This window comes from Cebus imitator, unplaced genomic scaffold, assembly GCF_001604975.1.
Source record: "Cebus imitator isolate Cc_AM_T3 unplaced genomic scaffold, Cebus_imitator-1.0 Scaffold181, whole genome shotgun sequence".
NCBI classification, from domain to species: Eukaryota; Metazoa; Chordata; class Mammalia; order Primates; family Cebidae; genus Cebus; species Cebus imitator.
This window is the reverse complement of record NW_016107496.1, coordinates 3,970,413-3,994,401: the sequence shown is the minus strand read 5'-3', so window position 1 is coordinate 3,994,401 and position 23,989 is coordinate 3,970,413. Positions and strand designations below refer to the sequence as shown.

Here is a 23,989-nt window from a genome sequence, read left to right as displayed (position 1 = left end):
GGGCTGCTACCCCTTCCATCTCTGACCATCTCTGACTCTCCCAGACACACTCCTCTCGCTGCTCTGGCCCCTGCCACCCAGAGCAGGGGTAAGCCAGGTCCAAGAAAGACATGCAGTGCCAGCCACCAGGGCCAGAGCATCAGGACCATCAGGGTTACCCGCTGGTAACCCCCTGCGGGTAGAAGAGTGGGGTCTCAGGAACTGTGGGAAGATAGGGGGTGCCCTGGTCTGGGTGGGCCTCTGCTGCCCTGTGGGGGCAAAATGGTGTCTTTTGCATTTCTACTTCACGGATGGTGTAAAGGAGATCAAAGGAGGCAGAGAAGGAAGAGAGGGGAGGAAAGAGCCTGAGGGAGGCAAGAATTCTCATTGCCTCGGAGTAGAGCTGCATTCGGCCATAGCCATCACCCCTGCTAGACTCAGCGCCCGGAAGGCAGCACCATTTATTGGGGCCAACTTTGTCCCTTGTCCTCCACCAAGTGCTTTGTGTACGCTACCTCCTGTGACGTGGTTTATAAACGAAGACAAAAGTCAAGTCACATGCCCGAGGTCACCGGAGTGGCGAGCAACCCTGCTGAGTCTTGAACCCAGGTCTCACATTTCCAAAGCTGAGAGTGCTTGACCTTGACCATCTATGTCCTCCCAGCCTCTGAGACAGTGGCGTGTGGCTAGCAGGTCCTTAGTAAGTGCTAAAGTGAAGGAAGGAAGGGGAAGATAAGCCAGGGAGACTCTTTGGCAGCTAGAAAATAATACTAAGTGCTGTTTTCCAGTGCCAGGCTGGCACAGTGCCCAGGACAGCTGCCCTACACTCGGGAGCTCAAGGCCTACGCTTGCCTCATCTTTTCCAGAAGTATGTGAGCCCAGGTACGTCAGCCTTCAGGTATGCAGTGAGGTCTGTGGGGAGGCGCTCTCTCTTCTCTCCTTCTTCCTTGAATGGGCCTTTCTTTTGCCAACTCCCCACCCCCAACCCACCCAGCCAGCACAGCCTTGGCCCCCTCCCCAGAGCTACGCCTGCTTTCTTGGAGGTGGAGGGTGGCTGTGGACCAGCCCCCTAAGCAAGGCAGATGCCTGTGGGGAGGGAGCCCTGCATGCTGCGGGGGGAGGGGCAGGAGCACCACATCATCCAACAGGTTGGTCAGGCTGGGAGGCGTCCCGCCCTCCTGCAGCTAATGAGCACTGTGCGACAGGTGTCTGCTCCTCAGTCCACAGCCTGTTCCAGCTGTGACCAGAGCGACCAGAGCCCGCCGCTCACTGCCACATCCCCGAGGCTCACTCGCTCATCCCCCCCTCCTGCTTCCGGCCGGGGGCGCCATGGCCTGCCGCTCCTGCGTGGTTGGCTTCAGCAGCCTCAGCAGCTGTGAGGTGACCCCGGTGGGCAGCCCCCGGCCTGGAACCTCAGCATGGGGCAGCTGCGGGGCCCTTGGGCCGGGCTTCAGCTCCCACAGCCTCACAGGCTGCTCGTCAACTGGCACCATCCCCAAGGTGACTGTGAACCCCAGCCTGCTGGTACCCCTGGACCTCAAGGTGGACCCTGCTGTTCAGCTGCAGAAGAACCAAGAGAAGGAGGAGATGAAGGTCCTCAATGATAAATTTGCCTCCCTGATTGGCAAGGTGAGCACAAGTCGGGATGGGGGGGTCCCGAACATGAAGGTCTGCCAGGCCCTGGGCAGGTAGCCTGGCTCTGTTTCCCTGAGCATCGATCACCACGCCCCACCCCCGTGCCCAGCCAATGGAGAGGCGGTAGCCTCTCTCTGAGCAGGGGCTGGAGGAGGGAAGTCCCTGATCCATCCTGGCATAGGGGGAGAAAGGGACCCCAGTATGCCCTTCGAGGGATGTCTAGATGATAACATACTACATGGCCTGGGGTCACCCACCACCCAGGCAGGGACTGGGAAGGAGCCCCTAGTGTGGCCAGGGGTGCCCTCTCGCAGGAATGGCTGATGGAGGTGTGCTCTGTGTCCTACTCTGAGGCAGGTGAATGGGGAGATGGCCTTCCAAGCTCCACACTCCTATTCATCCCTCAGGCCTCTGGCCCCGCAGCATCTCTCTCAGCTGCCCCAGTAGAAGAGCCGGTGGGGTGGAGGGGGCGTGTGGGGCTGTAGGAAGGAGGCTGCTTCCCAGACTGCTGCGAGGTTGCAGCTCCGGTGTCAGGAGATAGGAATGCAGGGGACAAGGCCTCGAGTCAGAACCAGGCAGCCAGCTGGTCCTTCCCACACCCTGCACCCCGACTCCCGCCTGACTGCAGGGAGTAGCACATCCTTGGCATCACACCCACACTTCCTAGACTCCACTGCCTGTCGCCGGCAACAGGTCTGGGGCACCCGTGTCTATCTCTGCTCCCAGGGCAAGGGAGCGCCCAAGGAAGTCCTATCCACTTCCCAAATCTGCTCTTTACTTATCTTCTCCAAGAAACCCCTCCTGACTCTGCACCCTCCTGCCTTGCTCAGGAATAATCATGATAGTACCAGCAGCCATCACTAATTGCTGACTATGTGCCAGGCACTGTGCTGATGCTTTTCATGTTCACCTCTATTTCTCTCAACAACCTTATGGGAGAAGGCAATTTTATGCCCATATCACAGATGAAGGAAACTGTGCATTTCTGACCCTCCCGGTAAACAGAGGTCCAGCCTTCAGGCCCTGGCTTAGTCCTCATCTGCTCTTGGCCTCTGAGTCTGTGTTCCTCTGCATGTTGCTGGTTGCTCCCGTAAGGTGGGAGCTCACGGAGAGGGGCAGAGGGAAGAAAGGAACATGCCTTGAGCATCTACAGGGAAATTCGGGGAAATTCAAGCCACACGGCTACCCTGCAGTGGCTGTTATTTTCCCAGCGGTGCAGATGAGGAAACTGAGGACTGGCAAGGCTAAGTGCCTTGCCCAAGGTCACACAACCAGCAGATGGCCATCTGGATTTGAACTCAGGTCTGTTGAGACACGAAGTCAATGGCGTCTGTGGCGGGAATCTTTTCTTTCCCTCTTCCATTCATGTGCCTAGACCAGAGTTTCCTCATCGACACCTGGGGTACCTCTGAGTATGCAGAGGGAAAGGATCACCATCTACCCAGCATCCCTTGCCCCAGTCCTAGCTTCACAGAGCCCTGCACTGCTGGGCTGGTTCTCCCTTTAAGAGCAGCCCAGCTGCCCTGGGGAGGCAGGTCCCTGCAGAGCCACCTTCTCACCAAACCCAGTTTAATCCCTTAGAAGGAATGCTTCACTGAGCTATGTAATTTGGCTCCGATGGGTGGCTTTTCTCCTGTGAACACCAGCACTGTTATCACCCTGTGCCACTGCCACGGGGATGGGAGCACAGGGAGGAGGCCCTCAGGGTTGGGGTCCTGTGCCCAAGACCAGGGCGATGCCCTTGAAGTTCTTTAGCAGAATTGGAGCCTCCCAACCCTTAGCCTTGACCTTGCGATGGGGTGCCCTTCAGGGTGGGAAATGGGGAGCTGCGGGTGCCAGCCCTTTGGGGGCCCTGGTTGCAGGACCTCTGCCCCAAGGAGTCCAAGCTGACTCTTCAACTCTACGAAAAAGATGTGTTAGCCCCACCCTTACCTTGCCTTCTTGTGGAGGCTGTGAGGACCCAGGTGGAGGCAGGCAGTGGTTCAGATGTGAAATCTGGAGCAGCACTGTGGGGTTGCAATCCCAGTCCACCACTGACCAGGCAGGTTATTGAACTTCTCTGTGCCTCAGTACACATTAGGTTAATGGGCTCGTCAGAATCAAGTGGGAGAATTTTTGAAAAGCCCTTAGAACATACCTGATACATGTTAAGTGCATTATAACTGTTAAATAAAAAATGAAATCAATGGGGCTGGCCCCGGGAGCAGCTAGCACCCAGTTAGCCCCTTCCAGGCAGGAGCCTGGAGAAGAGGTGGGGAGAGGCTCCCTGCTGGACAGAGGAGTGAAGGAACTCGGTGGGCAGGGGGTACAGCACCGGGCTGTTGAGCAATGGATGGGCCCAGAGGAAGGCCCGGGATGAGATGCCGTGACCAGCGGGTGGGGGCTCTGGGCAAAGAGAGGAGAGGGGCAGGGGCCTTCTGGCTCCACCTCGTCCTGGGCCCTCTGAGGCACTGAGATAAGCCCGGGAGCCCTGAGGAGGAGCAGAGACTCTCAGGAGGTGGCAGAGGCCCCGGAGCCATGTGGTTTCTTCCACTTGCTGGCTGTGTTTTCCTGGGCAAGCCATTCGCCCTCTCTGCGCCCCAGATTCCATTGCTCCGCTCTGCTCTGCCAATGGCCCTGAGCTCGTACCAGTGGAAGAACCGGTGAGGCCATAGTCATGGGATGAAGGGGGATGAGGAGAAACAGCAGCAGGAGAGGTCAGGGGAGGCAGGGAGGGGGCAAGGCCGACCTCCAGTCGAGGCTGCTGGCTGGGCTACTTGCCTTCATACATGGCAGATAGGACAACAGAGGGCATGGAGAGGGGGGCAGGAGGCAGCACTGCCTAAGGGCATCCTGGGGAGGCTGTAGAGAGCAAACCCATGAGCAGTGGTAAAATGCCCAGAGACAGAGGGGTGGAGACGATGTCGTCACCGAGGCCTGTGGGATCTCTGGAAGGACTAAAGTCAGCCCTCCCCCTGCCTGTATGCAGAAAAGCACAAACCAGCCACTCCTGATGAGACTTCGACGCTCCCTGGCCAAAGCCAACATCTGGCTAAAACCCGGGGATTCAACGCCCCGCTCTGAGGAATGGGACCTGCATGGCCTAGAGGCACTGGCCTGTAAGCTGGGGACCTCTGAGACATCTGGGCAGTCTCCCTCCCGGAGCTCCAGTTCCCCTACAAAACAACATGTCTCTCCCCTAACCTCAGCCCCCGACCTGGCCCTACTTTTCAGGTGGGCTTCAGTTTCCTCACCTGTAAAATGGAGAGGTCCCTGCTGCAGCTGCTACTGTATGATCTAAGGGCAGGGGGGGCGCACAGAACAGCGAGGAGGAGGAATCAGAGGCAAAGGCTCAGCAGCCTTCATGGGTGTGAGGCAATTAACCTGGCACCTCTGAGGGCGCCAGGATTATCAGCCCTCCCTAGGCCTTTGCTCCAAGAGGGAGGAGGCTTTCTACAGGGAAGGTCCTGGGTCGGGGATGAGTTTCCATCCCCACCCACTGAGACAACCAGAGACTCCCCCAAGGGCAGCAGAACATGGGGGGCTGTTCCTAATCCCCTAAGACCACAAATGCCTTCTGGCTGGACTGGCTGGCCAAACAAACACCATGTCCCAGCGAGCTAGTGCTGAAGCATAGGGAATTGAGGTTAGACTGAAGGAAGAACTTCCTGGTGCGAAGATTTTTCTACTCATGGGTGGAGGAAGAAGCCTCACACCTCTCCTCTCACTCCACCCTCAGTGTAAACATGGGGCTCCTGCTTGTCAAAACGGAGGGAAGGTGGGGTGAGCAGATACCTGCCCCCCCAGCGCTCCCTCTCACACACATAAGGCAGGGCAGAAACCCTCTCGACCTCCATCCCTACTGAACCTGTTTGGCTGTGAGTGCAGCAGAGAGCAGGCTTAAGGTTGGCTTCAAGCAGAACCTACCAGTACAGATACGCAGGGGAATGGCAGCCCACAAACACTGTCAAATGCCATGATCTAGTATTCCTGCTGCCATTGTGTACTGTGAATGACAAAGGGTCATCAGAGCATTTCAGGAAAAACAAGGACACCCTGAAGAAGCAGGGCAGAGGGAGAGAGGCAGTCTTCACCTAACGCTTCGGGAGCCCACCAAGGTGCAGAGTGGGCAGTGGCCATCAGATGGGCCTGTCTGGGAAGCTCGGCCACCAAGTTGCTTTGTGACCCTGGAGAAGTCACTTGATACCCCTGGCCTCCATTGCCTCCTCTGTAAATGAAGGGCCAGCCCAGCTGATCCAAAAGGCGGCTGACAATTCTTTCAGGCTACGATTCTGGGAGCCTGGGCCAGCAGCACCGGCAGTGGCGGGAGAAGGCCCAGCCACTCACCTGTGGCCATAGTAAGCATCACTGGGCTGGTTATCACCACATCCTCATGACAAACAGCCCACACTGACAGAAGCCAGGCCCCAGCCGGGCCTCCCACCCCATCCCCTACCCACATCCCTGACGCTGATGGGGTAGAGGCCCCAAGGGGGAGCAGATGGCTCCCAGTGTGACGGGGAAAGTGATGGGTCAGGACACATGAGAAACAGGTAAATTGCGGACCTTTCAAGATATGGATCACGGAGGGCTTCCTGCAGGAGGAACAAATGCGAAGGATGGGAGGGCCTGGTGATGGGGAGCAGAGTGCCTGAAGGAGGCTGGAGCCCAGAGAGGACAGGCAGGGTGGGGAGGAAGGAGGCAGTGGGAGTCCCAGGCTGAGCTGGGCTGGACTGGGTGGAGGGAGAGAGAGGACCTCGAAGGACCCTGCCAGCAAGAGGCATATGGGAGGCCGAGTTTGCGAGCAGCAGCAGGGCTGAGAGCCCTCCCAGGGTTTCACCTCAAGGCAAAACTGTCCCTAAATGGAGGCAGAGGCCAGCCCAGGAAGGGTAGCTGGGGTCCCAGGGCCCACAGGGACTCCGGCAACACACAGGAGGCATGTATCATAGTGGCTAAAACATTCTAAACCCAAAGTGCCTGGATTCCAGGCCTGGCTCTGCCACTTGCTCATTTTGTGACCTTGGGCAAGTTCCATCACCTCTGGTTTCCTCATCTGCAAAATGCAGCTTATAACAGTACCCACCCATGGGGGTGCTGCCGGGAGCATTTCGAGCGAGGCCTGGCACTCAGCAGGGGCCACATGAGCACTTGCTGTTGCTCCTTTCCCAAAGCACATCCCCAGGTGTCCCCTCAGTCTCATGGGGAGAGTGGCGGGTCAGGACAGAGGAGGAGCAGGTAAACTGAGGGTCTTGGTGCTAGAGGGAAGTGGGACTCTTTCAACATATGAGTCACAGAGGGCTCTGGCAGGAGGGAGCTGGAAGAATAGGGAGGAGGGAGGGCCTGGTGATGGGAAGGAGAGGAGAGAGGACAGGCAGGGTGGGGAGGACTCAGGGGAGACCCAGGCTGAGCTGGGCTGGACTGGATGGAGGGAAGCAGAGGACCATGCAGGCAGGTGTTTTCACTCCTAACTTCTAGCTGGGGAAACGGAGGTTCAGAGAGCCTGTGTCATCCAGAGGATGAGCACTTAAGCCCAATACTAACCAGGCCCTGCCCTGCCGAGTTTCCAAGACAAGAGGAGACCAGGCTTGTCATGTCGGGAAGGGGGCAGAAGGGCCTCTGACACTCCACGTTCCCTGGGTTCTCCCGCCCCAGCCCCAGGCAGGCACAGAAAGCCTGTCGCATGCTTGGCACCCTCACCCTCGTCCCCACTCCCTCTGCCAGCCCTGCCCTGCCCTCCCCTGGAAGCCTTTGCTAATTGGCTCCACCTTGCCCCGATCCTGTCCTTATCTTACCATCTTCAGTTTTAACAATCAGTCATTGGAGATTCGTTCTGCTGAGTGAGGGCCCTGGGTGGTGTGCACAGATGAGCTGCCACTTCCCAGGGAGTCCCCCGGGGGCTCTAGCTGGTCAGCCCGGGACCTCAGCCCCCGACTCGTCCGCACCTGACCCCTTCGCCACCCTCCTGCTCTCCCAGGTGCAAGCCCTGGAACAGCGCAACCAGCTGCTGGAGACACGCTGGAGCTTCCTGCAGGGCCAGGACTCAGCCGTCTGCGACCTGGGGCATCTCTACGAGGAATACCAGGGCCAGCTGCAGGAGGAACTGCGCAAAGTGAGCCAGGAGCGGGGGCAGCTGGAGGCCAACCTGCTGCAGGTGCTGGAGAAGGTCGAGGAGTTTCGAATCCGGTAGGCAGAGCCCCATGGGAGCCGTGAGCAAGGCCAGAGGGCTGGGACCAAGCTATGCTAAGATGGGAGGCACTTAAGCCAGAGAAGGAAGAAAGACGTTCTGGAACATTTCTCTACCTATTTATGAGGGTCTGTGCCAGGCAGTGTTCTAAATACTGAGGCTATGGCTGTGAACCTGCAGCTGCCCCCTCCCTAATAGCGACTCTTGCCACAAAGTCAATCTTGTGCTGGCTCCCAGCTAAACCCGTGCCTGCTGGCCCTTGGGCATGATCATAACCCACCCCCTGCCTCGAGTAGCCTCCTCCTGTACCTATGAGCACACTCGCACTTGCCCACACGTTGCTCTGGCAATGGGAAGTTACGTTACTAGCTAGAACAGATGGGTTTCTGATTTAGATGTGGCTTTAGATTTTGATCTCAGTTGGGTTGGAAAGGAGAGGAAAACCACCAGGATGCGGGCAGGGGATGGAAAGAGCGGGGTTCATTTGAATAGAGAAGCAATGCACACCAGCCATCAGGGGAGGCTTGGAACGAGACAGATACGGAAAACAGCCTCAGTATGCAAGGCACCTTTACAACTTGGTGGGCAGACAGACAGACAGACAGACAGGGGCTGGGCAGTACATCCCAGCATTTACGGACCAAGCTTGGGCATTAGACCACGATGAGGTTTCATCTTTGCCCTCACCCATCACTAGCTTTGTGACCTCCAGTAAGTTGCTTCATATCTGAACCCGTTTCCTCCCATGTGAAATGGGAATGACGATGGTTGATGGCAACCTAAGGTAGTTATCTAACCTAAGGAGGGAGTTGAGAGTGTGGCACGGTGGCTGGCAGTTATGAACGGCAGGTTTTTTCTATCCTTAGAAGGCCGAAGTTCTCAGCACATAGCAGGTCTTTGACACGGATTTGCTGAACTGAATTTTCCAGTCTAAAAGGCAAACCTGGTCACTCGGACTGCTTAGAGGAGAGGTGACCCTCTCTGGCCAGGCAGTGGGCAGGGCTTCAGGAACAAGGAGGCTGAGGCAGAGGAGAGTGGCTGTGCCCTGCACCCACCTCCTTGGGTCTGGTCTCCTTGCAAGGAGACCGCCAGCCAGGGTGAGGGGAGGATGGTGCAGGCTGAACCCCTGGCCTCCCTCCTGCAGTGCTGTGGCCCAGTCCCAAACCCTGCCAATCCAAGGTGAGACTCACAACCTCCAGAACAGCTGGCCAGGGCTGGAGGGTGGAGGGCACCTGTCCAGGAGTCCAGAGACCCGAGCTGTGGCTGAGTTTGGCCATCGCCTCTCCCCAGCCCTGCTCTCACAGGCCTAGGGAAGTACACAGGGCATCTGAACACCCCTCCTGGGAGCCCCAGCTTCCCAGCACCTGACTATGACTGGGTAGTCAGGTCAGTTCACCAGAAGCTGTGACCCACTTTCCTAATCCCTAGTAGGTCTTCAGCCCTCAAAGGAACAGAGAATGCCAGAGCTAGAAGAAGTCCTGGATCCTCCTTTTCCAGGGAAGGAAGCAGGCCCAGAGAGGGCAGGGCTTGTCCTCAGTTACACAGCCTGGCATGCTAAGCCCCATCCCTAACCTCAGCCAGCCGCTGGGTAAGGCTGCTCCCACGAGCTCCACCAGATCACATCTATGGAAGCACTTCGTACTGGAAGTTCTATACACACACTACCTGTTGTGTTCATCTGGCTCAGCCCCCTCATTTGGCCTGCTGCCTGGTTTCTATCCGCCTGCTATCTGTCTCTACTGCTTAGGCTCAGAGCCTCTCTTCCTCTCTCTGGGTAGGGGATCCACCCAAGTTGGGAAGGAGAGACTGCGCGAACAGCCTGGCTGGAGGGCTTCTGGGTCTTCAGACCAGAGCCAGGGGAGCTACAAGCGTGGCTGGCTATGCAGAGCCTAGAGCCCCAGGAGCTCGGAGACACCAGGCCGAGCCCCGGGAGGGAAGGGCTGTGGCCTGTCTCTACAGAGCCGATGAGATCAGCCTCACTCACTCCCAGAAATAAACAAGCTGGGGTGGGGGGGTGTGCAGGTGTGACAAGCTAAAAAAGGCCTGAGAACGGGTTTGGGAGCTGGTGGCTGACAGACTGGCAGAGGACTGGGAGTGGAATAGGGGACCTAACCCTCTATGGGGACCCTCCAAAGGCTTTGAGGTTGCAGAACCCCAAGGATCAGCAGTCTACCCCTCCTATTTACTAAGGACGAAGCAGCGACTCAGCAAAGGGAAGCAACTTGCCCAAGGCCACACAGCAAGTGACTCAGGGATGCCACATACAGCTGTGCAAGCTGTGCACTGCACAAGAGTTCCTGGCTGAGGCAGTGGGTAGGGGCTGAGATCCAGTCAAGCATTAGGCCATCCGGACTGGTACAAGATCAAACAGCCAGTCAGGAAGGGGGCTTGTTTCTCACTGACACAAAGGCTGGAGATGAAATGGTATTGGCCTTAAAGAGACTGACTCTAGACTGGAACCCAGGGTCCTGCCTCAGCCCAACGTTCCCCACTGTCCTCTCCCCTGGGGCTCAGGGCTGGCTCCCACCCCACCCACACAGCCCACCTAGAGGTCCAGGGCCAAGGCAGACCTGGCCTAGGCAGGACACCACGAGGACGTCCTCTCAGTCCACACTCCTGGTGTCCTTCTCTACCAGGGGAGGCTTCCCAGGGCAGCTGCCAGGCCCCTGTCCCCCTCAACTCACCTGCCTATGTTCCCCCAGGTGGCACAGAGTCTGCCACCTGTGCTCCGCAGCGAGGCTTCCCAAGCCGAGGCAGAGGGGCTGAACCCCAGCAGCTGCTGCCCCCCGCCGCAAGCACCCTGTGGGTTGCCCTATTTCATCCTCACCGCGCCGCTGTGATCATGGCTGCAGCACATAGGGACTCACCCAGGGACACAGCTGGCTAGCAAGGAAGCCAGGATTTCAGCCCACATAGCCTGGCTCCAGGCCCCTTGCTTCACCAGCACGCACTAGGAGCCCCCAGCCCTTCTTTGAGCCTCCATTTCCTCATCTGTAAAATGAGACCAATGGGACTTCCCTAACTTGGGGCCCTGAGGGCCACAGGCGACAGTGCAGGTGAAGCCCCTGGCGCCTGTCATTCCCCACTCAAGTCTCATTTTGTTCTCTCTGGGAATGCCTAGACAGCAGAACGTTCTCCCGGGCCCACTCCTCTGTCCAGATCCCCAGGACCTGCACCATGATGGCCCCTAACAGACTCTTGGCAGCCAAGGCAGTGGCCAGGGAGGGTGTGGGCCCCGGCACGCTGAGACCAGAAACCCACGTGCCCTGCAGTTGAGTCCACGCCCCTCAGCCCCTCGGGTGGGCTGGTGGGAGAGAAGAAGGCATGAGGGAAGCCAGATGCAGACAGCTCACATGGGTGATGAGTGACGTGGCCCTGCTGGGAGGCCAGGGCCTGAGGTAGGCAGGCAGCTGTAATGAGAGCCTCCAGTGATTCAGGCATTCCCTGAAAAGGAGGGAAAACAGAGCTGCTGAATCCCCACAGCCGCATGGGCCAGCAAGAAGTCTGGGGCCTGCAGACACCCACCCTGGGGGCTGAGACAAATGTTTTGACTGGAGGAAGACGGTCAGGCCAGGGATCTGGGGTCCCATCCTTCCCATTCAACAGTGTCCTTGTTCCAAACACAGGTGGGCATGAGTGAGGAGAAGTCCAAACTGAGAAGAGCGTTGCGCTTTGTTGAGTACGGCCTCTGTGGCCTGTAGCTAGCTGTCACTGCATCGGGGTGGCTTTGTCAGCCCCCTGTACACATGGGCGCACACACCCCTTAGAGACAGGAAACCAAGGGAGGAGGGGTGAAGCAACTTGCCCAAAAACACACCAGGGGTCCATCTGACAGCAAAGTTCACGCTCTTCTTATCCTCCCTTTGGAGGGAACATGGTGGGATGGTGTCCTACCAGCTCACAAAGCAGAGGGGAGGTGACTGGGGCTGCAGGGAAGGCGTGGAGATGGGAGAGGTGAGGTGTGAGCAGGATGCTCCCAGCGGACTTGATCGAACCTGAGACTGTCAGGGAAGGAGGTCGGGTAAAGATGAGGGGACAAAGTGCCAGGGTGAGGGGCTACAGAGTCAGGGAGGCCTCCCGGAGGAGGTGGATGTGGAGCAGAGCCAGGAAAGGAAAGAAGCTGCTGGGAGAGGGCTGGGTCATCAGGAAGGAGGGGGGAATGGGAAGCCAATGCCAGGAGGTCGAGGAAGAGAGAGAGGACCCGTCATAGAAGACGCAAGAGGGAGAAGGACGGGCTGCCTTTTTCTAACTGGCAAGAGACCCCAAATGGGATAGCAGAGGCCCTGAGCCCCAACCAAGGGGAGTTCACTAGGCCCAAGCCCCAACCACATCCAGCTGAGCCACACCTCTCTCCCTCCCAGGTATGAGGATGAGATCTCCAAGCGCACAGACATGGAGTTCACCTTTGTCCAGCTGAAGAAGGTAGCCTGCCCAGCCCGCCCCAGGGGCTCCTTCCTCATGGGCCCTGGGCCCTCTTTCCCTCCAGATCACCTGCTCTCCTTTATGCCCAATCAAAGCCCTCAGAGGCTTAAGTCCCAAGACCAACAGATAGACAGGGAAATACCCCCATCCCCATCCAGCTCCTTTTTCCAGGCTTTGAGCCAGATCTCCTCTGGAATCACCCCCACTCTCACCCAGCAGGCAGTATCCCCAGCCCACTCTTGCCCTGGGACCCTCTATTCCCTCTCCCACCACTCACTAGTGCTCCCAACCCCAGGACCTGGATGCAGAGTGTCTTCGTCGGACTGAACTGGAAACCAAGTTAAAAAGCCTGCAGAGCTTCGTGGAGTTGATGAAAACCATCTATGAGCAGGTGAGTGACACGGGGCCAGTGTCCTGCCAATCCCAGAGCTGGCTGGTCTGTGGGTAAAGGACACCGGGGACGCGCAGCCATCCAGCAGGGCATGGAGCCTCCAACAGTCACTTACAATTTCCAGCCACAGCAGAATAATTTCCTGAACCCCTTCCTGTGATGATGTCACTAATCCTGCATGAGCCCTGGCCATTCAGCTCATGGAACACGGGCCGCTTCCCCAAAGGCCGCTCTTTGGAAGAACTGTATCTTTGTGTGCCAGAGTACTGAGGGTCTTGGGGGACCAAGTGCCTCTGGCAAGAGTCAGGAGGCTGGCCTCAGGGGCATGGATCCCAGGGGCCTGGAACCAGCATTCTGATTGAACTGACCTCTGTCTAATCCCTGTAGCCTAAACCACAGGCACCCACGGTGCTAGTTCTGATAGGCCTGCCTTTCCCTCTTCCCCATTTTTGGCTAATGATCTAGTAAATGCAGGCAGAGGAAACGGTCACATTTGTTTCCTAAGTCCTCAGCCGGGCCCGGTGCACAAGGGCCCAGAACAGTGTAGCCTGCATTGGCACAGCCGTCAGATGGGCACAGCCGCTGGCTTCTGCGCGTCGCTCCCCCATGCCAGCTGCTGACTCCCAGGCCCCCTTTAGGATATGCATCCTCCTCTCCACACCGCTTCTTTCAGGGGTGAGGAGGTTTAGGGTGGTGCTCCTGGGCTAAAGCTGCTTCCACAGAGGTCTTCAGCTCAGCTAGGAGGGGGCAGCCCCACTACGGGGGATAACAGGGCTTGGCTGCCTAAGTGCCTCACACTGCTGGCACCGAGCTATGGCACTGCAGCCAAGGTCAAGGCAGAGATCAAAGCCGCCACCACAATGTAAAGATTCTGCCAAAACGGCCCTCTGGTCTGCTGACCACAGCTTCATGCCTGTGCCCTGTGGAAAGGAAGATCAGGCCTCGTGGCCCTGTCATGGGCCACGCTCCTTTCCAGTAGGCCCAGCCCACAGATGGGGCTTCCCTGGAGCTGAGTCTTATTTGTGGCCATGAGATGGAGCACAGGAGAGAGAACAGCAAACCCTTGGGAGCAGCAGGAAGGCAGCCGTCCCAGGCGGTCCACTCTCCCCACAGCCCTGAAAAGCTTCCTGGCCCTAGCAAATTTCTCCACAGCCAGGCCAGCCACTGTGGAGCCGACCAGGACACGATGTCCACTGGCTGGGTGGGAGCTGGGCTAGGGACTCCTCTGCTCAAAGTCACTGTGGGCTGGACAGCCCAGACAGGCATCAGCAGGGCCATCTCCCATCTCCACTGGGCTGGATCTCCGCCACCCTTGCGCCTCCACCCACTCGTACAGCCTCTGAGAGGCTGAGCCTATGGGCGACTGCAGAATCGGCCGAGCCCAGGGGTTCAGAATCTGCACTCCACCTGCTCACTGAGTTCTTGGCAAGCTCAGAGCTCAAGCTCTAAGCCAGGACGCCGGCCCTGCAGCCGTAGAGACATAACTGGAAGAAGCCTGGGCACAACCATTGATGTTCCTCAGCCTTGCTGGGTCGCACCCCACAAGGCTTCTTGGCTCCTGCCCCAGTAAGCAGGCCTGTGGGTTCCCCTTGGATTTTGCAGACCTTGGACCCCAATCCCAACTTGGCCTCTTTTTACTATTTCTGTGACTTTAGGCAAGTTATTTCCCCTCTCTGTGCCTTCGTGTCCTTATCTGTAGCACAGAGAGAGTAGCAGGACCAGCTTCAGAGGGCTGTGAGGAGGACTCAGCCCGCTCATTCATTTAACAAATGTTTATTGCATGCCTGCTAAGTGCCAGGCACTGGTACCACAGCCTGAGCAAGGTCTGTTCTCTCAAGGAGGGCATGACTTACCTGAGAGAAGTCATAAGCAAGTTAGCAAATATCTGGACAAGACGGCTTCGCAGGGTGACAGATGCTGGGATGCAAAGAAACTGGGTGCTGCACTGGAGCTGGAGGGAGGGTGGGGCCTCTCAGAGGTGGTAGGATCGGGTAGAGGCCCAAGGGTACTGGAGATGACACGAAAGAGCTGTGCGAAGCCCCTAAGGCAGGAGGGAGCCTGGCGATTAAAGGAAAAGAAAAAAGCCTCTGGTCAGAGCAGACAGGGCAGGGTGGGAGCCTTAGGTCAGAGACACCTCGCAGGGCTGGCTCATGACTTGGACCTCATTCTGAGTGTGACAGGCAGCCTCCGGTGCACACTGGGGCGGGGCGGCACACCGCGGGTTTCAGCTGTGGCTGTGCTAGCCTGAGCCTGCCATGAAGAAGGGCCTGCAGTGAAGGCAGTAGGGGCCCGGGCACCACAGCAGTTATTAGTACTTTTGGAAGCAGCAAGGTGGGGCTGAAACGTGAGGTTTGCGTTTCTCTCCATATACCGCTGCAGGCTAAGAGGGCAATGCTGACTGTTTGCCAAAAGGATTCCCCATCCCAGGGGTTGTCTAAGCCAGTGCTGTCTGATAGAAACACAATGTGAACTGCCTATGTAATTTTTTCTAGTTGCCACATTTAATAACAGAAAAATTAATTTTAATATTTTATTTAGCCCAATATATCCAAAATGTAATTATTTCAACATCTACTTCATTGGACAGAACAGCTCTGAGCAAAGACTGTGCCAGTCACACCTGCCTCAGGTGGAAGAAAAAACTGGCAGAATGCGAGTGGCCCCGAAACTCTAGTTTCAACTTTGGTGCAGACACCAGATCAGAAATAGACGCCCACCCCTGTGTCCCAGAAAATAGCCCCTTCCTGTCTCCAACACACATATGCATATGCACACACACGCACGCACACACGCATGCACGCACACACAGAGCCAGGATCCATTCTGAAAAGCCCTTCCCAGCCAGCTGAGCAGGAGCTCACGGCCATGATCTGCTCAGGCCTCATCTACTGCAAACCCTCCGCGTCTCTCCTCCAGGGACACAGGCTGCAAGGTCTCCACAGCTTCTGAGGCACAGTCCAGTTCCCAAGTGTGTTTGGGGCCTGGCTGTATCCAGCTGGAATGCCACCTACCCCACCCCTAAGCTCTGGCTCCAGGGAGATTAGCTGTGGAATCTGCTGACAACCCCCTGCAACAAGGCACACCCTGTGGGAGGCCCTTCCCTGCAGAGAGAAGCCAGTGCTGCCTACATTTTCACAGGGAGGCTGCCCAGGGAACACTTCGTCTCAGCTTTCTCACTTTTACCAATTACCATAATAGAGAGTCCTTAACTACTGTTTAGTGAGCACCTAATGTATTCCAGACACTGTGCTAAGTGCTTTGCAGACTTAATCTCAGTTAATCCTCACGACAACTCTATGAAGTAGGGATAACGATTAAGAGAGCATGGATTTTGAACAGCTTGGATTTGAATCCTGGCTCAGTAACTGTGTGAACAGGAGCAGGCTATTTTAATCTCTATATGCCTCAGTTTTCCCATCTATAGAATGGGGACAATAATAGCATCTACTTCACTGGGCTGTCGTGAGGATTTGTTTTGTTAACATATCCTAAAATACTTAGAACAGTAACTGGCACACAATAAGCATTTCATGAACATTAGCTATTTTCAGCTCTATAATTGGACCCATTTTACAGATGAGAAAACCAAGGCTTAATCACATTTAAAAACTTGACCAGGGTCACCCAAATAATAAGAAGTGATAGTATTCAGAGAGTAACATTTTACTCTCTATTATCCCATAAGAGCCACGATCTGCCCCAATGTGGGGAACACAGTGAGGGTCCTCACACACAGCAGCCTCCTAAGGGAAGCCCTAAACTGTATTTTGGCTTAATTCTTACCCATTTGGAGGTGCACATGCTCTCCAGGGGGCCCACCCTGTGGGGCACCTCCACACCACACAAGCCAGCAATGTCATACTCTGCACAGCCCGAAGGGGCCTGCATGTCTGAACAGGTCTGCGGATGTTCTGAATGCTCCATTTCCTGCTTTTGTTTACCAAGCTCCTGCTTAGCCTGCCTGTTCCCAGAAAAACGTCTCGCTGTCTTTTCGCCCTGACTGCGAAGTCCTGCTATAGTGCGTCCTCACAGTGCACTGGCCTTTCCCAGGGCCAAGACAAATGCCAATTAGGCCCTCATGTAGAAATGCGCTGGAGGGCTCTATCTGGGGGTGCCCACACCCACTGATGCCCATAATGTGTCAGCCAAAACAGCCTCAAAGCTGCAACTCTGAAACTGTCCCCAGCCAAGCCCCAGCCAGGGTGCTGATGCCACGTGGGAAATGTCAGCTAGTGGCCGGGGCAGCGGAGGTGAGGCTGTGGTGACAATCAGTCTTATTCTGTCACAGACTGGGCCATCAGCCTGCTTTTGCCCAGAGATTTCTATTTTCATTTGAAGATCAACCAAAACCCCCCAGCACGAAACACCCAAGGGTAGCTGGCCACTGACCTCAGGGTCCTGCCAGCTCCAGGACAGAGACAGTTATCCCCCAGAGGGACTTCCAGATGCCCGCCACTGCCCCACCATCCTTGTCACCAGGAGGCGCTGGTGGGCAGAGTCCATTCCCCGACAGGCCTTTGCAGCTGCCCGCACAGCCCTAGCTGGCTCCTCATGCCTGTTGTCTACAGCTCAGAAGTCCAGCCTCCACCTGGGACAGAAACCAGAGGCCTCAGCACAAGCTCTCTGAGCAGAGCAGAAAGAGGGATGGAGGATCAGGAGAGGGCCCAGAGTCAGGAACCAGGGTCAGAACACAGTCAGGAACTAAAAAGCTGAGCCTGGATCCCAGCAGGCCTCTGGGTGCACCGGCCAGTTTGCAGGAAATATTGGGGCTGAAGAGCACATAGAACATCAGCATGGGGTACAATGATAAAACCCAGCTGTGGGGGACTCCACAAAGCAGACAGCCAATGTGTTCAATGATTGCAAGGAATGGAAAAGAGAGAAACGGAGATTACAAGACACCAGAGACATAGGGACCAACTGCAGTATACGGCCTTGTTTGGATCCTGATTCGAACAAACACATTTAAAAAATGATGAGGCAGTCAGCAAAATGTGAATGCTGCCTGAAATGTGATGATTGAAAGAGGGGTCAAGGGTGGACTGTGAATGCCAGAAGGAGCACGATGTGCCTGTGCCCAGCACTTGCCCCCTGCCTGGCCCCTCCCAGCCACTGACTTGATCAGTGGATCAGTGCGATGCTGGGTTGACTCCCCTCGCTCCTCCTTCCCACAGGGAGGCCCTACCCTTTTCAGCATCTCCAGGGCAAGCTGCCCGGGGCCCCTTGCAACCTCTTCTAGAGATCCCTGGTCCCGCTGTCTCTCTCCACACCCCTGAGCATTCTGGCTAGAAAGCTGCCAGGCTGCGGGCAAGAGATAAGGCCGGTCTAGGGCCAGAAAGACAGTGAAGAAGGTGTCAGCCCCTTGTCCCTGCCCACTAAGGCAGCCTCGCAGCAGCAGCAGCAGCAGCAGGGGCTCTGGGGCCAACCTCGCCACTCGCCCCTGTTTCCACAACATCTTTGTGCCTCAGTTTCCTCCTCTGGGGCTGCAGCAGTGCCAGCCTGTCGAGGATGTGTGGAAAGCACCCAGCACACAGTCCAGCCATAGGGAATTCCTCAGGGAAAGGTGGGTTTGGCCATTTCCAGAAGTCTCCAGGGATAGGGAGGAGCCAGTGAAAATATTGTGGTCATCCGGGCAACACCCCTTGGCTAAAGAGGGAGCAGGCAGTGAGTCTCCAGGGGGACCCTGAAGTCAGAGCACCAGAGGCCGCGCCCAGCCCCTCACAGGCTGTTGGCTTTCAGTGGTACCAGGAGAGGACAGTGCAGGTTTGTCAGCCTCCAGCCCACCCCCACCCTGGTCACTCCCTGGCTTCCCTCACAACACTTCCAGATGAACTGAGCCACTCCTTTGCCAGACGTGGGGGCTCAGGGATGAACACAGCTCTGCCAGGCCCACAGGGAGCTGTTAGTGGAAGAGGCAGAGCTGTACCACACAGCACAGAAATAATGAAGCAGTGAGCAAAGGGGCCCGACTCGCAGCCCCAGAGCCTGACTTCTCGGGTGCTTTCCCATCAGCCAGGAGGAGGCTGTCCCTCCCAGGGAGAGGGCAGCAGGGCAGGCCGTGGGGAAGCTTACAGGGCGGCCTTTGGAGCTGACAGTCCCGGCCTGCCCTCCACTCAGAGAAGGAGACCATGGATGGGTAAGCAGCAGGCAGTGAGCTGCCTTCCGAGAGTTCTGGCTGGGGAGGCGTGGCAGGGAGGCATTCAGCCTACCATCATCTCTCCAGAGGGACAGGAAGGGGGCAGCTCCACTCTCCGCTCACCCCGGGAACAAAGGGACTGTGTGGGGCTGAGGGTCCTTGTGCCCTCCCCACCAGCCCTGAGCCCCCACATCTGTGCCCCGCCAGGAGCTGAAGGACCTGGCAGCACAGGTGAAGGATGTGTCAGTGACCTTTGGCATGGACAGCCGCTGCCACATCGACCTGAGCGGCATCGTGGAGGAGGTGAAGGCCCAGTACGATGCCATCGCAGCTCGCAGCCTGGAGGAGGCCGAGGCGTACTCTCGGAGCCAGGTGGGGCTGACCACGCAGGGCAGGAGCAGCAGCCTGGACAGCTCTCCAGGCAGCAGGAAGGGCCAGGCTGGCAATGGCTAAGGTCGCCTGCAGCTCTGTCATGAGAGTCTATGAGAGAGGAATGGAGAAGCACAGGGGTGGGGCGGTGGGGGAGACCGGAGAAGCTGGCCTGTGCCCTCCAGGCGGTGCTATTATCAGCAATGCCAGGCAAGATGTGGGCATGGCCCACGGGGCTCAGCTAGGGCAGCTGGGAGGAGGCCACCCAGAATGGGAGGTGGTAGGGGCAACAGAGGGAGCCTGGCATGGAGGTGGGCTACAGAGTTGGAGATGGGAGTGGGCGATGCAAGAAAAAGCAGAGGCGGGTAACGGGTGCCGGGAGTGGCACTGAGCTGCCCCTCACTGAGACCTCCACACGCCTCCAGCTGGAGGAGCAGGCCGCCCGCTCCGCCGAGTTTGGGAGCAGCCTCCAGAGCAGCCGCAGCGAGATCACGGACCTCAATGTGCACATCCAGAAGCTGCGGTCCCAGATCCTCTCCGTCAAGAGCCACGTGAGTATCTGGGGGACGCGCCTGGGGGCGGGGAGGAGAGCAGGGAGACACTCATGTGTGCTGAATACAGGCAAGACACGACTGAGTGACCCTGGGTGGGTCACTTAGCACCTCTGTGCCTCAGTTTCCTAACCTGTCAAGTGGGATAATAGCACAGCCTTCTAAAGTAATTATGAGGATTATGTGAGCTTTGCATGCAAAAATGCTCTGTAAACTGGCCAAGGCTGCTGGAAGGTTAGAAAGCACCCTCTACCATGCACACCCAGAGCCCACTGCCTCCCTCCTGGGGAGGTTTGGGGGCCACTTAATCAAAGCCCCCCGCCAACTACACAGAGAGGAGGGAGTAGAGGCCTAAGTCCCAGCTTCCAGTCAGAACAAACCTTCAGGACCTGTAAGGACCGCTGGGAAGGGCTCCTTCACTGGCTTGTGATGCTCCCCTCTGGCCTTGGGAAGGTGTCTCTTCAGGTCTAACTGAACTTCCTCTTGCTGCGTGCCAACCCATTACCATACCCGGTCATGCCATTGCTCAGCCCTCCCTCCCCACACCCACCCCACCAAGGACAGAAGTGACTCCTGGCCCTGGCCCGCTCCTCCCTCCCCTGCTTACTGACCCTTTCCTTCTGTCCTCCTGCCTGCAGTGCCTGAAACTAGAGGAGAACATCAAGGCAGCCGAGGAGCAGGGTGAGCTGGCCTTCCAGGACGCCAAGACCAAGCTGGCCCAGCTGGAGACCGCCCTGCAGCAGGCCAAGCAGGACATGGCTAGGCAGCTGCGCAAGTACCAAGAGCTGATGAATGTCAAGCTGGCCCTGGACATCGAGATCGCCACCTACAGGAAGCTGGTGGAGGGCGAGGAGGGCAGGTGAGAGCCAGGGCGGGTGAGGTGGAGCTGGAGGGGAAGGGGGGCTGCAGGCCCAGGCCTACACAAGTTCTACACAACAACTACCTGTTCTCCTTTCCAGCACGACATGGTGAGCCTGGCAGGCCTGGGTTCAAGCCCTGGCTCAGCCGCTTACAAACTGGGACCTTGGCCCAGTTCATTTAATTCTGTTTCCTCATCTGGAAAATGGGCTGATAAACATGATTCACCTGTGGCAGGGATGATTCATGTGATTATGCATGCAAATGCCTGTCAACACTCAGTGCTATTAGCCATTTATGCCATGGAGAGGGGACAGAGGCCCAGAGACGACAAGCTGGCTAGCCAGGGTCACACAACAGGGCAACCCCAGGGCTGGGAGGGACCACCAAGAATTGGCCTCCACCTGCCAGCTCCCAGGGGAGTTTAAGCCACCGGCACTCCTCACATCCCATCATACCCACTCTCCTACCCCACCCCCCAGGATGGACTCGCCCTCAGCCACTGTGGTCAGCGCTGTGCAGTCCAGGTGCAAAACCGGTGAGTCCTCTTGCCCCAATAACCCATGGTGGGTGGGGGTAAGGGTGCAGGGGTATTATGATCTTAAAGGCATCATTTTAAGTGGCCCCCAAACCTCCAGCCCCTTCCCTCCCCTACCCCTTATGTTCCCTGTAGCTGCCTCCAGGTCAGGCCTCTCCAAGGCCCCCTCCCGGAAGAAGAGGGGCAGCAAAGGCCCTGTGATCAAAATCACCGAACTGTCAGAGAAGTACTTTTCGCAGGAGTCAGAGGTCTCGGAGTAAGGTGGCTGGACTCCAGGAACCCCAGGGCACTCCACTGCAGCAGAAAGGACTTAAGCTAGACTCAAGAAAGCAGCTTGAAGCCTCTAGGTTGGGAGAAGAGGCAAAACCTGCCACTGAACCGAGCGGAGGAGGGTTGGAAACTGCCCGCCGTTTTGTGGGCTGTCAGGGCGGGAAAGGAGCATCACCAGCTGCTCAGAGCCACTCCACTGCATCTCAGCCTCTCGTAGCACCAGCCTTCCAACCTTCTGGCTGGAGGTGCTCCTGATGGGTGAGCCGGAATTAGGGGTCAGTTTTGTCTCTATCTCCTCGCTCCTCTTAGGCTCCTCCTTTGGCATCGTGCTCTTCCGAGGCCCCTCTGACTCTTGCCCAATCCTTGCCCTGGACTCCTATCTCAAGCCTTGCCTTGCCTTGCCTCTGCTTTGGAACTGAGGCTGGGACCCGGCTTCCTCACCTATGGGCTGGGGCTGAAGAGGCTGTCCTATATCTGGAGTTCCTGGGAAGACTGGATGCTGAAGACTCTTGGCTTTCCTGTGCTCCTTGGGCTCCCCAGAGACCTGACAGTATTAGGGAGTGAAGGGAGGAGGGGCCCTGGGTGTTTGGGACCTAGGCCTAAGCCCTGGAGATCAGCCAGGAACACCTGTGCGCCTCCCCGCTTCTGTGGGTCCCTCCTACTAGGCCATAGTCAGAACTAGAAGGGTTGACCCCAGCCAGCTCCCAGGCCTTCTCCAGAAGCGATTCTTGCCGTAATCAACTCCCTGGGAGTGGAAGCCAGAGGGCAGCTTGAGATTAGGGAGGAGCATCAGATCCTCCTTCCACCTCCCTGCCATGCAGGTGTCCCACCCAGCCTGGGATCTGAGCTCTCTGCCCCTAGCCCAGGTTGTTCCCAGCCTGAACTCTTGGCTTTGGTGCACCAGATCCTGGAGACCTCTGGTTCCACCCTGCCATGAAGTGAAGCCCCAGGCCCACTTCCCGTGAGTCCCACTTCTCAGAGCCTCTGTTCCCCTCTCCATTGGGCCAAACAGCCTGGCCCCCCATCCTTGGCATTCATGGAGGAGCCCAGGAACTCCCCACACCTATGGGGTTAGAGCTCCTCCTTCCTTCTCACTCCGTTCCCTTCCTCCCTCCATGCCCACTCCCCCTGCCTCTGGCAGTCCAGGAAGAACGCACAGTCCAGGCAAGTCTGGGAGCCTCCAAGCCCTTGAGGTCTAGCTGTGGTGCCCAAATGACAGCTTGTCAAGGGATCCCCAGAGAGGAAAATTCTGCATCCCATCAGAAGACAGGGGTGTTGGCAGGCATACTCCTACCTGCTCTCGGCTCTCAACTCGGGGGCTTGTGGAGGCATCCCAGCAGCTCCAGCCTCCCGCTGCAGAGCTTCCTTCCCTCCTGTCTCCTCTCCCCTCCCTGCCCCTTGCCTCACCTCCTCTTCTAGACTCCGTTGGATTCATTCATCTCATTTTCCAGGACATGCTGGCCAGAGGTCTGGGCCCACCCCAGGCCTCAAGGCCGTCCAGGCCTGCAGGGAGCACTGGGAGGTTACTGACTCTCTGGCCATGGGAACTCAGACATTCTCATCCCTGAAGTCCAAAAGAGGGTGCTGAGCAGTGCTTTTCCTCAAGCTCCTCGTTGGTTTCCAAGGGAGCAAATCCTCAGTGGGGATACAAGATATATAAAGTATATATTATTTTTTCATAACTTATGTGGCTTTTAACTTATTGCTTCCCTTCCTGTTTCTGCATAATCAGTCTGTATGTACTATCTGGGTAGATCATATGTGTTCCAGCCACCTCACCTGATGGGCGACCTTGGGGCAATGTCCCCTTCTCCCTGCCACAGGATGAATAAATGTTGAGATTTGTCCATGGATAAAGCTGTGCGTCTGTTTTCATCTCCCCTCTCAGGACCTGTCAGTCACTGTCAATCAGGCTGACCATGGAACATTAGTAATTCTCCAATTAAGGGGGAAAGAGCCCAGAGACCTAGTTATACCTTCAGACCAGTGCAGCTTGGACACGCAAAGGCCTTCTGTCTCACCATCTGATGTGGTTTAGATGCTTGTCCCCTCCAAATCTCATGTTAAAATGTAATTCCTGGGCTGGGCATGATGGCTCATGCCTATAATCCCAGCACTTTGGGAGGCAGAGGAGGTCAGATCAAGAGGTCAGGAGTTCAAGACCAACCTGGTGGTGAAACCCCGTCTCTACTAAAACTATGAAAATTATCCAGGCGTGGTGGCACATGCCTATAGTTCCGGCTACTTGGAGGCTGCAACAGAAGAACTGCTTGAACCAGGGAGGCGGAGGTTGCAGTGAGCTGAGATTGCACCACTGCATGACAGAGCGAGACTCTGTCTCAACAACAACAACAACAAAAAGAAATGTAATTTCCAGTGTTGGAAGTGGGGTCTAGTGGGAAGTGTTTGATCATGAGAGAGGATCCTTCATGAAGGGCTCAACACCATCCCCATGGTAATGAAGGAGTTCTCACCAATTCACGTAGATGTGGTTGTTTAAAGGAGTCTGAGACCTTTCCCCTCTTTATGTGATATGCCTGCTCCCCCTTCACCTTCTGCCTTTGCTGTAAGTTTCCTGAGGCCCTCACCACAAGCTGAGCAAATGTTGGTGCCATAACGTCTCTTCTTTATAAATCACCCAGCCTCAGGATTTCTTTTTTTTTTTTTTTTTTTTTTT

General features: G+C 56.8%; 1 protein-coding gene and 1 long non-coding RNA gene across 4 annotated transcripts in view; one reads left to right on the top strand and one right to left on the bottom strand.

The window, feature by feature from the left end:
* LOC108316115 overlaps positions 1-12,548 on the bottom strand; it is a 42,658-nt gene extending 30,110 nt beyond the window's left edge. The window contains exon 1 of the long non-coding RNA XR_001830186.2: positions 12,477-12,548. This is a non-coding gene — a long non-coding RNA (uncharacterized LOC108316115). The remainder of the gene's footprint in view (positions 1-12,476) is intronic.
* Positions 1,025-23,168, top strand: KRT80 (keratin 80). 3 transcript variants are annotated; one of them, XM_017545871.2, is made up of 9 exons: positions 1,025-1,608; positions 7,568-7,776; positions 12,139-12,199; positions 12,495-12,590; positions 18,934-19,098; positions 19,521-19,646; positions 20,285-20,505; positions 20,987-21,042; positions 21,143-23,168. In XM_017545871.2, the coding sequence occupies exons 1-9, from the start codon at positions 1,309-1,311 to the stop codon at positions 21,175-21,177; spliced, it is 1,269 nt and encodes a 422-aa protein (XP_017401360.1). In that variant the 5' UTR covers positions 1,025-1,308; the 3' UTR covers positions 21,178-23,168. The 3 variants fall into 3 exon arrangements, with proteins under 3 accessions (XP_017401360.1, XP_017401359.1, XP_037600670.1); XM_017545870.2 differs by having other exon boundaries at positions 1,026-1,608; positions 21,178-23,168; XM_037744742.1 differs by lacking the exon at positions 1,025-1,608 and adding an exon at positions 6,964-7,045 and having other exon boundaries at positions 21,178-23,168.
* The last annotated feature ends 821 nt before the right edge of the window (positions 23,169-23,989 follow it).

Coding starts and splice junctions, on each gene's coding strand:
- KRT80 (XM_017545870.2), top strand. CDS start 1,309: ATGGCCTGCCGCTCCTGCGTGGTTGGCTTCAGCAGCCTCAGCAGCTGT. Junction 12,200..12,494: donor CCTTTGTCCAGCTGAAGAAG/GTAGCCTGCCCA, acceptor TCCCAACCCCAG/GACCTGGATGCAGAGTGTCT. Junction 20,506..20,986: donor GTGGAGGGCGAGGAGGGCAG/GTGAGAGCCAGG, acceptor CCCACCCCCCAG/GATGGACTCGCCCTCAGCCA.